This window comes from Syngnathus typhle, linkage group LG13 (assembly GCF_033458585.1).
Source record: "Syngnathus typhle isolate RoL2023-S1 ecotype Sweden linkage group LG13, RoL_Styp_1.0, whole genome shotgun sequence".
Lineage (NCBI taxonomy): Eukaryota > Metazoa > Chordata > Actinopteri > Syngnathiformes > Syngnathidae > Syngnathus > Syngnathus typhle.
Window position 1 is genome coordinate 2,271,938 of NC_083750.1, and position 14,205 is coordinate 2,286,142.

Consider the following 14,205-nt stretch of genomic DNA (forward strand, 5'->3'; position numbering starts at 1 on the left):
ACATCACTGTAGGTTCTCCACAACTAACTAAAAAGGGTCGTTCTGTACGTCGAGTGATTCCCATCCATTAAGCATTACTTTATGCCATCTGGCGACCTCCTCAGACCTCATTGGGCTTAAATCATCAGATTCAAATCTGAGCAGAAGCTCAGTTTGCATCTTAACTTTCTCATGTGAAGAACTATTTGTATTTGAATGATTGATTTCACTCAAAGGTTTTGTGGTATTTGAGTGTAAACACAACGTGCGATGCGTATTTCATATTTATTTCATATTTTTGCTGCAAAACCCAATGGCTATCATTATCGATAAATATACTAAACAATTACCTCCAAGCGAATTGGCTTTTTTCTTGTTGGTTTTACATGATGTAGGAATATGATTTTATTGTACGTTTAATATTAACCCATTAAATTCTGAAAATGTATATGTACTTTTAGAATAAAATAAAACCTTTTTATAATTATATATGTAAAATCGAATGATTAAAATCACCATACCGTATCACTTTAGAGTTCATTAAACTTATCTCCATATTTCAGTAGGTAGCTTCAATTTAAATTCAACGTTACAAGTCACGTAAATTCCAAATTCTAACTAACAATTAAACTGATTTAACTCATCTCATCATTTTTGTGATTCTGTGTATTCTTTTAGTGAAATTTCTTGTCATCCATCTTGATCACTGATTTTGCCGATGACAAATGTTTAACCTCACGCGAAGGTCAGAGAACTCTTCATGCAAACGCTGAATATATTATACATTAAAAAAAAAAAAAAAAGATCATTCGTACCTTTCGAAAACATGCCATTTGTTCCCGGTGCCAGCCTTCTCTAGCCAAGGTGTTGATTGTCATCTTGTGTGCTGCTTGGGATAGCTCCACACAGTTGATGGGACGGGTTGAAGTGCTAGAGAGAGTGAAGCGATGGCGGCGGAAACGCGCATTACAGCGTGCACGGTTTCCATCACGCGCATCTCGTCGCGATAAGAGCGGATTAGAAAATGCCGCGGCAAAGTGATTTGTATGGATAAAATGTTCGAATGATCAGAAGAAAAGCAATAGTATGTTTTGATACAACATGTACAATGTTTTGATCGGCAAAGTGATTTGTATGGATAAAATGTTCGAATCATTAGAAGAAAAACAATAGTATGTGTTTTTATACAAATTGTACAATGTGTTGATACTTAACAGTTGACACAATTCACAAAAACTTTTTCAATTGCTATGGGTTAAATATTGTCTGAATACTACTACTACTACTACTACTACTACTACTACTACTACTACTACTACTACTACTACTACTACTACTACTACTACTACTACTACTAATAATAATAATAATAATAATAATAATAATAATGTCAAGGGGAATAGTTTTGTCCCACAGAGGCTTCCGTAGTACCCGGAAGTAAGTCCGGCGACATTGAGTCACTCGGTTCATCATCACTCTGTAATTTAAACACTTTAGGGAGTTTCACCCTAAGGTAAGATCGTATTTCAATTCGCTTGATACAGTGTTTGTTGCTATGACAGTAATCAATGCACAAGATGTTTTCGTGTAATAGAAAACGTTATCGTTAGCTTGACTCGATAACATTAGCTTAAGCAGGACGACCGACTGTCTGGGAATCAGAGTTGATACCAAAGGAACATAAATACTTGAATGGTAACAACTTGACTTATTTGTTTGTCATATTTGGAAGAACACACCATCTACAGTTACATGATCAAAAACACTCTTCAGACTTGATAACAATGCTGCGGCTTAGTTTCCAAGAAAAGATACCGATATACCGATATTTCAATGTAAATAAGTCATATCGTTGGTTCATTTTACTAGAATGTGGAGTTGAACTTTGTAAATTTCAATTTGTGGCTCCATCAGTTAGAGATGGGGGACATACGTCAGTCCTTATTGCCTCGCGATGTGCTGAGTGCTGCCAAGGAGCTGCTGTACCACTTGGACATCTACATCAGTAACCTTGTGCAATCGGGTAGGCAGCCCCCCCAAGTAGACACAAAGACCTTGGAGCTGGTTGAGGAATTTATTCTGCATGCACCAAAGGACAGAAGCGCATTGACTAGGGTAAGGCAGAACACATCTCCAATATACACCATGTGGATTTCAGAACAGATGGCTGATAAACATATTATTTTTCTTAGAGAATGAGTGCACTTCAGGAGCTTCAGCTTCTGGAGATAATGTGCAGCTGTTTCCAGGAACAGAGCCGTGACACTGTTCGTCAGCTTATGTTCTCCGCCCTCTTCAGCCTCCAAGGAAACCAGGCAGATGACAGCCGCATGGGACTGCTAAGCAAGCTGGTTTCCATGGCAGTTGCTGTAGGCAGAGTTCCCATCTTAGAATGTGCTGCCACCTGGCTGCAGGTGAGCATTTTAGACTGCTAAAATGGGTTATTCACCTGTTTAAGAAGGTAAAATGCATTTTCAAAGACTGTGTGTCTGTCTGCCAGAGGACCCACCGTGTGTACTGCGTGCGCCTGGCACAGGTGCTGGTGGACGACTACTGCAGCATGATGCCAGGTTCAGTCCCTACCTTACAGAATATCCACAGTGCCAGTCCACGCTTCTGCTGCCAGTTCATCACTGCTGTTACCACCCTCTATGACTTCACTTCAGGTTCTGGGCGTTAGAACATGCTTGACATGATGTTGAATGGCAAAATATCATATTTGTTTACTGTCGTGTCTGTGGGTAGGATATCACATAAAAATATATATATATATTTTTTTGTCCTCCAGAGGAACTAATCCCTCCTCTAGAGCTCCTCCAGATGATTGTGTCATGGATCCAAGATGACCCTCACCTCGTCCTGGTCACCTTCCTGAACACACCTCTGTCTGGTAGCCAGCCACTCAGCTCATTTGATGTCACACCTCTGGGGGGCCTGGTGCGCTGGTGCGTCAAAGCCCCACTGAGTTACCGGCGGGACAAGAAGCAGGCCTCTGTACACAGCAGCTCTGAGAGTGAACAGGAGGTGACAGGGCTTTTCTCTGCCCTGCATTTGAGTGTCCTACAGGTCAGTCAATCTCTGGTGTGGTACACACATGCATTCATGCAACGTAAAAGAACCCAGCTCCAAGATGTATGTCATCAGCTCAGTAGCCTAGTGGTAGAGTGTCCGCCCTGAGACTGGAAGGTTGTGGGTTCAAACCCTGGCCGGGTCATACCAAAGACTCTAAAAAAATGGGACCCATTGCCTCCCTGCTTGGCACTCAGCATTAAGGGTTGGAATTGGGGGGTTAGATCACCAAATGATTCCCGAGCGTGGCACCGCTGCTGCTCACTGCTCCCCTCTCCCCCAGGGGATGGATCAAAATCACACGGGATGGGTTAAATGCAGAGGACAAATTTCACCACACCCAGACGTGTGTGTGACGATCATTGGGACTTCAACTTCATCAATTATTTTTTTTTTTTAGGTCTTTGTGCTCTTGCCAAACATACTCAACGAGAAAGGCATTTTTGGGCGTCTGGCCCTCCTCCAGATGGACTCCTTGGCCTCGCTGGTCTCCGACCTTTCTCGGCAATCGGACCAGGCCGACAAACACACGCACACGTCAGCCGCTGATATACATGCGTTAACGCAACTGGCTCTGGACCGGCTGGCTCAGGCCCTGCAGGTTGCCATGGCCAATGGCGCCTTGCTCTGCTCGAGAGGTGCGTGTGTCCATCACGGGAAACACAGTGGCAAAAGAAAGACTTATTGTTTAACCATGTGCTATAAAGATACCCGGATAAGGTTAGGTTTCCTGCTGAAATTGCCTCACTGATTGTAGCTCTGTTCTTAGGAATCAAATGAACATTTACCGTTTTTTTCCATGTATAATGCGCCCCCATGTATAATACGCACCCTAAAAATGGCATGTTGATGCTGGAAAAAAGCCTGTACCCATGTATAATACGCACCCAAATTTTGACTCCTACTTAAGTCCGTAAACGTAAAATTATTCCAGAAAAAAGATCATCTTTGGGAACGACCGGATGTTATTCAGTATCACTGTGCATGCGCTAGCAAACTCAATAGCGAAGAAATGTTTTGGATTTGTGTAGGGTACATTGTGACAGCAAACGAGCAGGTGATCGAGCAAGCGTCTGATACGAGAGCATTGTGTTCGTATCTGTAATGGCGGCCTCCATATCATCTCCGGATAAAAAAAAAAAAAAATTAAAAAAAAAAAGATTTTCTTTTTTTTTTGTACCCATGTATAATGCGCACCCCAGATTTTAGGACAGTAAATTAGTTAAATTTTGCGCATTATACATGGGAAAAAACGGTACTTCATTGCGTAAAGTTTTTGTCGCCACGTTTCTCATGTGCTGTCGTCTTCTTCTCGCAGAGGACCTGAGAGCCATCTGTTCACGCCTGCCACACAACAAGTAAGAAACCGAATTTTGAAAACAGTTAATTTGTATTTGCTATCATACAATGAGTCTCAGTCTATCCATCCATCCATCCATCCATTTTCTGTACCGCTTAGTCCCCACGGGGGTCGCGGGCGTGCTGGAGCCTATCCCAGCCGTCATCGGGCAGTAGGCAGGGGACACCCTGAACCGGTTGCCAGCCAATCGCACAGAGACAAACAACCATACGCACTCGCACTCACATTTAGGGACAATTTGGAGTGCTCAATCGGCCTACCAAGCATGTTTTTGGGATGTGGGAGGAGTGCTCGGAGAAAACCCACACAGGCCCGGGGAGAACATGCAAACTCCACACAGGGAGGGTCGGAGGTGGAATCGAACCCGCACCCTCCTAACTGTGAGGCGGACGTGCTACCCAGTGCGCCACCAAGCCGCCAGTCTCAGTCTAAATGTTTTCAATTTTTCCTTGTGTGTTTGCTTTGTCAGTTTGCTCCAGCTGGTCTTTTCAGGCCCAGTGATGTACTACAACAACATCCACACACCTCCTGTGGCCTTCAGCCCTCACGCATCCCATTCTCCCATTGCCTCGCACTCCATCCACCCAGCACACGCCCCGCACACGCCGCTGGCCAACCTTCCCTCGCCGCATCCCAACTCCCATCCTCAGTACCCAGCGCAGCCTTTCATGACCGGGATGCCGTTTCCCTTCTGACCGAGCCACTGAAGAAAACAAATCCTGTCGTCTTTTGTGAGTTAAACTCATTCATGTTCGTATGTGTGCGCATGAAATGTTTGTTTGTGTGCATGATTAAATGGCTGTACAACATCTAATGTATTATAATGTGAATAAGCACATTGACCTTTGAACGTCTGTGTGGCTAACATCTTTCTCCAATAAATATTTTTCTACTTCTCCTTATACTCCATTTTAGCCGTTGTACTTTACTCCGGCCACTAGTAATCACTATTATTTTGTGTTTATAGCTGGAAAGATACATCTTGTTCGCTAGACATGGGAATTAGGTATGCTTGCACAGCATTAAGTATATTATATATTATATTGAAGAATTCGAAACAAGGTTTTACATTAGCAATAATGTTCTCTTTTGAAAGGTGTTCATCTTACAATATGCGGTACAGGATACAATGGAATGTCCTAGTTTCAATTATGAATATGTGCAAAAGAAAATAGAATCTCTTCCTGTCACTTCAAAGTGAGCAGTATGAATTACTAGCCCTCTAACTCAAAAGAAAGATAATGGCAGTGTATGTATTTATTAATCTATTTACCATTTTTTTCCATGTATAATGCGCAAAATTTAACGAACTTATTGTCCTAAAATCTGGGGTGTGCATTATACATGGGTACAATTTTTTATTTATTTTTTTATTTTATTTTTTTATATCCGGATATCATACGGAGGCCGCCATTACAGATGCGCTTTCTTCTCTGCTGTTCACTTCAAACACACTCCATACGAACACAATGCTCTCGTATCAGACGCTTGCTCGATCACCTGCTCGTTTGCTGTCACAATGTACCCTACACAAATCCGAAACATTTCTTCGCTATTGAGTTTGCTAGCGCATGCACAGTGATACTGAATAACATCCGGTCGTTCCCAAAGATGATCTTTTTTCTGGAATAATTTTACGTTTACGGACTTAAGTAGGAGTCAAAATTTGGGTGCGTATTATACATGGGTACAGGCTTTTTTCCAGCATCAACATGCCATTTTTAGGGTGCGTATTATACATGGGGGCGCATTATACATGGAAGAAAACGGTATTTGGAGCATGGAAAGGGCTAAAGTCCTTAGGGCAGAACATATTTAGTAGCACACAGTTTAGCTCCTCCATCAGTGGGAGTCATTACGTAACCAAAGATGTCACAAGTATCTTGGAGCTATGCCATGTGCATATGCTTGGTCTCTGTTTTGAGACAGATAGCTAATCATTAGCCTTCAGCCCACCTCAAATAGACGACCAAACCCCCTGGACCCCAACCCGCCTCACCCAGGAAGAGTTGCATCAGCCGCTGCAGTTCTTCCAAGGTGATAATGCCGTCTGCCACTGACTTATACACACATGACAATATAAAAGGTCTCCAGATGAGTCATAACTTATTTGCCCCTCATTGGCAATCCATTGCATAAACGGCAGCAACGATTCATAGACATGTACTTTATGTATATGTAGCACACATTAAAATAGGATGGATTTTTTTAATCAACTTAACTCAGTAAATTTCCAACCTTCATTATTAAAAATACTTGAAGTTGCTTGAGATGGTGAATGTCTGGTTTCAATAGCTGTAACCTGTAATCATCAAAAGCATATACCATAAGTCAAAACATGTAAACCTGTGTAAAGTGAATTAATGTCATGAGTTTCACTTTTCCATGAGTAACTTCAAACGGTTACTTTTTGGATTTTGTCTCAACTGTCACCTTATGTACTATTAGATTGTTCTGACTCAAGGGTGGGGAATTGATAACAGGATGTTTTCTGGGGGAGGTGACCCAAAAAGATACTATTCAAATGAAAAAGGCGGGCTTGAAGAGTATGTGCTTCTTTTAGAAATGTGACAGTTAAGCTACCGTTCGGCCGTTTTCCCTGATTTAGATGAGTCAAAAATAATCTTTTCTTTTTCTTGCAATCTGATATTTCCAAACATGATATCAGCATTCATTAAGCCACAACACATCTCTGTTGATCTATCTGTGCCTACCAACACATAAAGGCTAAAAGCAACCTTTTTCCTCTGTTTATTTTGGGTGAAATCTTGTTGTGGTTGGTCCACTTCCTCATTTGCAGGTGTGTGACAGTTGTGTGTGACGATCAGCAGCTTTTTTTTTCCACAATATTTTCTTTAATCAAAATTAAGTACCGTAATTTTCGGACTATAAGTCGCGTTTTTTTCACATTTTGGGTGGGGGGGGCGACTTATAATAAGGAGCGACTTATATGAGTTTGTTTTCAAAACTTTTCACAAAAAAAAACCAAAAAGTGAAACCGGGATGTAGCAAGGAATTACTGTAATTTGAATTTCAAGTGACGTCAGCAGTGCGACGCGGCGTGGCGGTTGTTTACATAAAGGACAAAGATCGATCACGGGATGACAAAGATGACGAAGGGCCCCCACGTACTACCGGCATCATTAGCGGCTTTGTTTCTAAGTGACACGGCGGATGAAGAGTTTGAAGGATTTAAGGATTTGGAGTGACACAGAAGGTTTGAAAAACTATTATGGCTTTTACCCACGGCGGGTCCTACTCTACGGAGCTCTCTTTCACCTCCGTGGATTGAAGTCGGGGGCCGGCGCTCGCCCGGGTGGCTGGGACGGTGGATGGGGCTCGGACATGGCTTTTACGCACGCCCGGTCCTACTCTACGGAGCTCTCTTTCACCTCCGTGGCTGGAAGTCCACGCCGCCACCTGCCTGGAAGTTTGTTTTGTTAAATATAGAGCCGTTTACCAAACCCACGTCTTTCCTTGTCCTTTGTTAACGCTACAATCTAGTGATATACTAGATCTGTGGAATAACGACAAGGCTGACATCAGGGCGCACGCGCGGCGTTGTTGACAAAAGACGAGGAATTTGATCGATGGATTTAATGATTTAGAGTGCACAGATGGTTTGATAATATTTTTGCTTATATAATAGTTATTTCATATCTAATTTATTTATTGTATTATTTATCGTTATATGGGCCTGTGGAATATTTTGAAGTGCAAGCGCCGTCAGCGGCGCGCACCCATTGTTTACAAAGGACGGTCGATGGATTTAATGAATTGGAGTGACACAGATGGTTTTATAAATGTGTTATTTATGTAATAGTTTTTTTAAATAACTCTGAATGTTACGTCAGGGCCGTTCTCGTTTTTTGGGCATTTTATGGCTGATGCGACTTGTACTCCGGAGCGACTTGTAGTCCGAAAATTACGGTAATTATAATTGGACTGGGGCAAAATTATGCATTTTGTATAGAGGCTTCAAGATTCAAGAGTTTTTATTCGCCATGTTTGAGCGTGCCAAACAAGGAATTTGACTTCGGTAAAAACACACCCTCTGTTCAACATTTAGGTGACTAACAACACTCAGGACGTGTGAATAATGGCAAAAACAATGTAGACAAATTCAAAAAGGTGTGAAGAGCAGGATGTTATTCCACAGTAATGACTCTGAGACTCTATGAGTGGTGTGAGTTCATCAGAGCAACAGCCTGGGGGAAGAAGCTGTCTCTGTGTCTGCTGGTTTTGGCGTACCGAGCTCTGTAACGCCGTCCGGAGGGGAGTAGTTCAAACAGACTGCAACCTGGGTGAGAAGGGTCTGTAGAGATGTTCCTTGCACGTTTCCTGGTCCTGGACAGGTACAAGTCTTGGATAGATGGGAGGTTGATTCCAATGATCTTTTCTGCAGTTCTGATTGTCCGTTGTAGTCTGTGCTTGTCTTGTTTGGAGGCTGATCAAAACCAGACAGTGATGGAGGTGCAGAGGACAGACTGGATGATGGCAGTGTAGAAGGTCTTCAGAAGCTCTCGCGGCAGGTTGAACTTCTTTAGCTGTCTCAGGAAGTACAGCCTCTGCTGGGCCTTCTTCCGGACAGAGTCTATGTGGCCGGTCCGTTTCAGGTCCCGAGACATTGTGGTTCCCAGGAACTTGAAGGTGTCTGTGGAGAGAATAGTATTACTGCGGATAGTGAGGGGTAAAAGTGGTGAAGGGTCTCGCCTGAAATCCACTGTCATCTCCACGGTCTTGAGCGGGTTCAGCTCCAGATGGTTTTGGCTGCACCAGTGGACCAGCCGCTCCACCTCCTATCTGTACGCAGTCTCATCACCGTCCTGGATCAGTCCGATGAGAGTGGTGTCGTCTGCATACTTCAGGAGCTTCACAGGAGAGTCACCTGAGGAGAAATCATTGGTGTAGAGAGAGAAGAGCAGTGGGGAGAGGACGCACCCCTGAGGGGCTCCAGTATTGGTGGTCCGGGTGTCAGATGTGATGACCCCCAGCCTCACACGCTGTCTCCTGTTGGTCAGGAAGCTGGTGATCCACTGACAGGTGGAGGCAGGCACCGCAAGCTGGATGAGCTTCTGTAGCTTGCTTCAGCTTTGCAGCTGACGTCATCAGCCGCGCCCATTAGCTTGGCGGCCATCTTGCCGGTCAACATTTCAGTGCCGGTCAACGACTCACACACGCTTTCTCGTTACATCTGCTGCTATTTGAGCTTGAAAATGCCGGAAACCTGCTGTGCTGTTGGATGTAGCAATAGACGAGGCAATAAACCAAATCTTAGCTTCTATAGATTTCCGGCAAACATCCAAAAACGCGATAAATGGATCGCGGCGATTCGTCGTGAACAATGGAAACCTACGATTTACACAAGGATATGCAATGAGCACTTCATATCAGGTATGTAAACAAACTATTCACCCCTGATTTGTTTCACAAAATATGAAATAATACAATATGGGATGATACAAATATGATTGTTGAAAATGCTGGGTGCATTTTTAGAAAGGCAGCAAGGCAGGGAATGGGATGATTTCTTCAGTTCACCCGCCCCCCCCTCCGTTTTTATTTTTTGTTTATTTTTTCATGATGCTTCATCTGATTGGCTTGAAAACGTTATCAATGTAAATATTGAACTTCATATTGGAATTGAACAATTAATTCTCATGAGTGAATGCATTAGGAAATTTAAAAAGTATATATTATGAACCTTGTGAAACAATTCTTTTTTAATGAAGCATTTTTGAACAAGAGGCTTTTTGTTACTTCATTTGGCACAAGGTAAAATCTACATTGATAAAGTTTTCAAGCCATTGGCACAAGGTTAAAATTTTTATTGGTTAAGTTTTCAAGCCAATCAGATGAGGCATCATGCAAAAAATAAAAATGGTAGCAACTTGAACAGAGAGGTACAGTATCTGAATGATTTCACTCTATTCAGTTTTTTAATATGTCAAGTTATGAAATGCCATTACGAAACAAATTGAACTGGGTATATCCCCTTCAACAACGTGCTTAATTATTTATGGTAGTCATTATGAATAATGTGATTGTTTAATTGTTTCAGGTGCAAAAAGCGCAGATCCACTATCCCCAGACTATGTGCCAAGTATATTTGAGCATACCCAGTCACCTCACAAACGAAAACTCAAATGTTCATTGAAGATCTTTGAGAGAAGACAAAATCTCAAGCAGCGCAAGAGAGACCGCGAGAGGGCATTGGCAGCAGCACTTGTCAATATTTCCCAGTCTGTCCCTTGTGAAAATGATCAACTACCCGCTGGTGAAGATGTGGTGCACGCTGAGATTCGAAAAGAAGGCATGGTGACTACTGCCACACAGACGGATATCACTGGGGAAGCAATGGATTCCCTCACTGCAGAGTGTAAAAATCTGCGTGCAGAACTTGATGAACTGAAGGACAGTTTGAAACGCTGTAGATGGAATGAAGAATCTTTCAAGGGTAATGATGACAAAGTAAGGTTTTTGACTGGTCTGCCGCAGATATCTGAAAAACATTTTAATAAAAATTGTTTTCACTATGATTACATTATTTGTAACAGGTTGGAGAACAATATATTATTTATGATATATATATTAATTACTAAGTGCAAAAAACATACAAACATGCTCTCTGGTAATGGAATGTAACTTTTCCAGCTCTGACCGGCATTTTAGTGCAAGTTCATCTGGGCTGAGTTTCATATTGCCAGAATCGTGCAGCTGTGAGAGAGGTACAGGAAGCTTTCGCTTCACTGCCCTTGGCACAAAGTTGTCAGCATAGTCAGGGACAATGCTCAAAATTGCTGGGCTTCCACCGCATTCAGACAAAGCCTTGTAAAAGGCAGCTTTCTGCTCTCCAGTTGGTGGAGAAACATTCAGCAGTTTTCCCGCAGCACTTTCCTCAGGAGTTGAAACTTCTGACTTTCGTTTCTGGGCTGGACGGGCAAAATCGATATTGCATCCTTCAGCATATTCTATGTGCGATGCTGATGGTTTCAGCTACTCACAAGGTAGTGATGTGCATGAAGTGGCCGTCTTCATACGTATTAATGTCTCCAGGGCGAACAGGGATGCTGCTGAATGTGAACATGTTTCACCCAATCCAGCCATGCAGGTACAGTGGCAGCACAGGATCTGACCATCCTTCGCTATTGCTACCCAAGGTCTGAGGGGAGGATCATTCATCCGTTGAGAGTGTTTTACCTGAAACAGATAATATGACATACCTTATATTATCAGTCCCTAATTTGGATATAATATACAAGGCTAGACCTCTTACTGTCCATTTATGCATATTTTACCTGGCATTTGGTAAATTTTCTCATGAATCATTCATTAAATTAGCTTGGAAATTTAAACCTGGTTCATTTTGAGCAAGAGACCAAAAGGAATTATCAAGCATGAATTCTAAAAAGTATTTCTGTAGAAATTGTTGCATAAGCTCTATACTGAATAGTTGGAAATTATGTAATGTTTTATGTAGGAATTAATTTCTCAGATTTCAATATGATATTTTCCTTACCTTGGTCATAAGAAGAAATCGATTCTTGTTTGGAATCTGCCATATCAGCCCATCATGCATAAAACCTGCTGTGAAATACTTGTAGGCATCCAGACTCTTGTATGCCTTAAGGTCCTTTCCAGTGTACGGAGATGGTGAATCGACGAGGTAATTATAAATATCTGGATATGAGAGATCAGGCAGGTCGGCTGTTGCAAAATGCTCAGGTGATTTTAGCATGCTTCTCTGTAAAAGGTACGGATCCGTTGTGCCAACAAGGTTCAACTTCTCTCTGTAACGTTTCTTGGATTCTTCATCCAAATGCCCAACTTCATTGGATACCAAATCAGCCATAATTCGGATGAAATCGGTGAAAATGTAGCGCAGAAATCAAACTGAATCTGTACGAACACGTAGGAACAAGTTGACAGGTGTTGTGCTTGATTTGGTTCCCCCGTGAGATTTTGTTTCCCCTGCCGCGGGAGCGCGCACGCCTTATTTGGAAAGCGAAAAACCGATGTCGTACGGCGTCGTACGGCTTCAGCACTACGTTGTTTTCAATAAAAACATGAAGAACTCACGTTTGCGTCAGTCAATTTTAATTTTTATAAAGGATTATTCTCATTTGATGTCTTTAAATTCATCCGCGTTCTGTCATTGAAGCGGGGTGCGTTCAAAGACCAGTCGTACAGACGGAATACTCAATAATTCACCAAAAAGCAACAATATAATTACGTGAGCTCTTTGCATAAACCTCAATGCAAAGAAACTCCTCTTTTTGGGTACAGGCTACAAGGAGTATATATTACAAAGGAGACTTTAGTCTTAATTGTGATCATCATTCATCCATCCATCCATTTTATTTTATTACTCAGGTATTTTCAAAGCAAATTAATATTGTTGCATTTATTAATTTGCTTTAACATGACAGCGCAATATAATTAAAAGCTGACACGATAGCAATGTCAAACGTGTTCATTTAAGAAAAAGCCACACACGTTTTGTGATCAAATCTTTCATAACGAGAAGGATTTGAGTGAATTGATTTGGATGAATAATTGAGAAGAAAGTTCAGTTCTGAAGGCTCCTTTTGTCCCAAGCAAAGTGACAGATGGTGGGGAGGGGGGATAAAAATTGTAACAAGAACTCTATAAAAAATGTCAAGTCGTGAGGATATGTTTACCCCCCCCCCCCCCCCCTTTTTCTTTATTTTGAGAACGGTGAGTGCTGGACTCCAGCAGTTTTTCTTCTGTCTTCCTGGGGGTCCTTTCAGGTTATGTGGAAAATTTGAACAGGTTCCTTCATTCCTAGGCCAAATTACAGGGGGGGAACAAATCCTCACAGCTGCCCTGTGAGAATATGTTCCCCCCCCTTATTTTGAGAACGGTGAGTGCTGGACTCCAGCAGTTTTTTTTCTGTCTTCCTGGGGGTCCTTTCAGGTTATGTGGAAAATTTGAACAGGTTCCTTCATTCCTAGGCCAAATTACAGGGGGGGAACAAATCCTCACAGCTCCCCTGTGAGAATATGTTCCCCCCCCTTATTTTGAGAACGGTGAGTGCTAGACTCCAGCAGTTTTTTTTCTGTCTTCCTGGGGGTCCTTTCAGGTTATGTGGAAAATTTGAACGGGTTCCTTCATTCCTAGGCCAAATTACAGGGGAGGAACAAATCCTCACAGCTGCCCTGTGAGAATATGTTCCCCCCCCCCTTATTTTGAGAACGGTGAGTGCTGGACTCCAGCAAAAAATTTTCTGTCTTCCTGGGGGTCTGTTCAGGTTGTGTGGAAAATTTGAACAGGTTCCCTCATTCCTAGGCCAAATTACAGGGGGGGAACAAATCCTCACAGCTGCCCTGTGAGAATATGTTCCCCCCCCCTTATTTTGAGAACGGTGAGTGCTGGACTCCAGCAGTTTTTTTTCTGTCTTCCTGGGGGTCTGTTCAGGTTGTGTGCCAAATTTGAACAGGTTCCCTCATTCCTAGGCCAAATTACAGGGGGGGAACAAATCCTCACAGCTGCCCTGTGAGAATATGTTCCCCCCCCTTATTTTGAGAACGGTGAGTGCTGGACTCCAGCAGTTTTTTTTCTGTCTTCCTGGGGGTCCTTTCAGGTTATGTGGAAAATTTGAACAGGTTCCTTCATTCCTAGGCCAAATTACAGGGGGGGAACAAATCCTCACAGCTCCCCTGTGAGAATATGTTCCCCCCCCTTATTTTGAGAACGGTGAGTGCTAGACTCCAGCAGTTTTTTTTCTGTCTTCCTGGGGGTCCTTTCAGGTTATGTGGAAAATTTGAACAGGTTCC

General features: G+C 42.6%; 3 protein-coding genes across 7 annotated transcripts in view; 1 reads left to right on the top strand and 2 right to left on the bottom strand.

Moving 5' to 3' along the window:
• The window catches only part of rgs11 (regulator of G protein signaling 11), an 8,940-nt gene extending 8,012 nt beyond the window's left edge, over positions 1-928 (bottom strand). The window contains exon 1 of the mRNA XM_061296234.1: positions 795-928. Within this exon, the coding sequence (XP_061152218.1) occupies positions 795-857 (63 nt within the window). The 5' untranslated portion in view covers positions 858-928. The remainder of the gene's footprint in view (positions 1-794) is intronic.
• A 424-nt stretch (positions 929-1,352) lies between these two features.
• ints15 (integrator complex subunit 15) lies at positions 1,353-5,317 on the top strand. 2 transcript variants are annotated; one of them, XM_061295806.1, is made up of 8 exons: positions 1,353-1,492; positions 1,894-2,094; positions 2,172-2,393; positions 2,480-2,645; positions 2,768-3,045; positions 3,449-3,686; positions 4,367-4,406; positions 4,878-5,317. In XM_061295806.1, the coding sequence occupies exons 2-8, from the start codon at positions 1,900-1,902 to the stop codon at positions 5,101-5,103; spliced, it is 1,365 nt and encodes a 454-aa protein (XP_061151790.1). In that variant the 5' UTR covers positions 1,353-1,492; positions 1,894-1,899; the 3' UTR covers positions 5,104-5,317. The 2 variants fall into 2 exon arrangements, with proteins under 2 accessions (XP_061151790.1, XP_061151791.1); XM_061295807.1 differs by having other exon boundaries at positions 2,516-2,645.
• Positions 5,318-8,385: 3,068 nt separating this feature from the next.
• Positions 8,386-12,332, bottom strand: LOC133165904 (uncharacterized). Of its 4 annotated transcripts, none has more exons than XR_009717674.1 (5): positions 11,928-12,332; positions 11,413-11,608; positions 11,026-11,340; positions 9,409-10,910; positions 8,386-9,296 (listed from the first exon to the last, which is right to left on the bottom strand). XR_009717674.1 is itself a non-coding variant. In XM_061295808.1 (3 exons), the coding sequence occupies exons 1-3, from the start codon at positions 12,258-12,260 to the stop codon at positions 9,208-9,210; spliced, it is 618 nt and encodes a 205-aa protein (XP_061151792.1). In that variant the 5' UTR covers positions 12,261-12,332; the 3' UTR covers positions 8,386-9,207. The 4 variants fall into 4 exon arrangements, 1 of the variants encoding a protein (XP_061151792.1); XR_009717675.1 differs by having other exon boundaries at positions 8,386-9,279; positions 9,350-10,910; XR_009717676.1 differs by lacking the exon at positions 11,026-11,340.
• Positions 12,333-14,205: the final 1,873 nt, after the last annotated feature.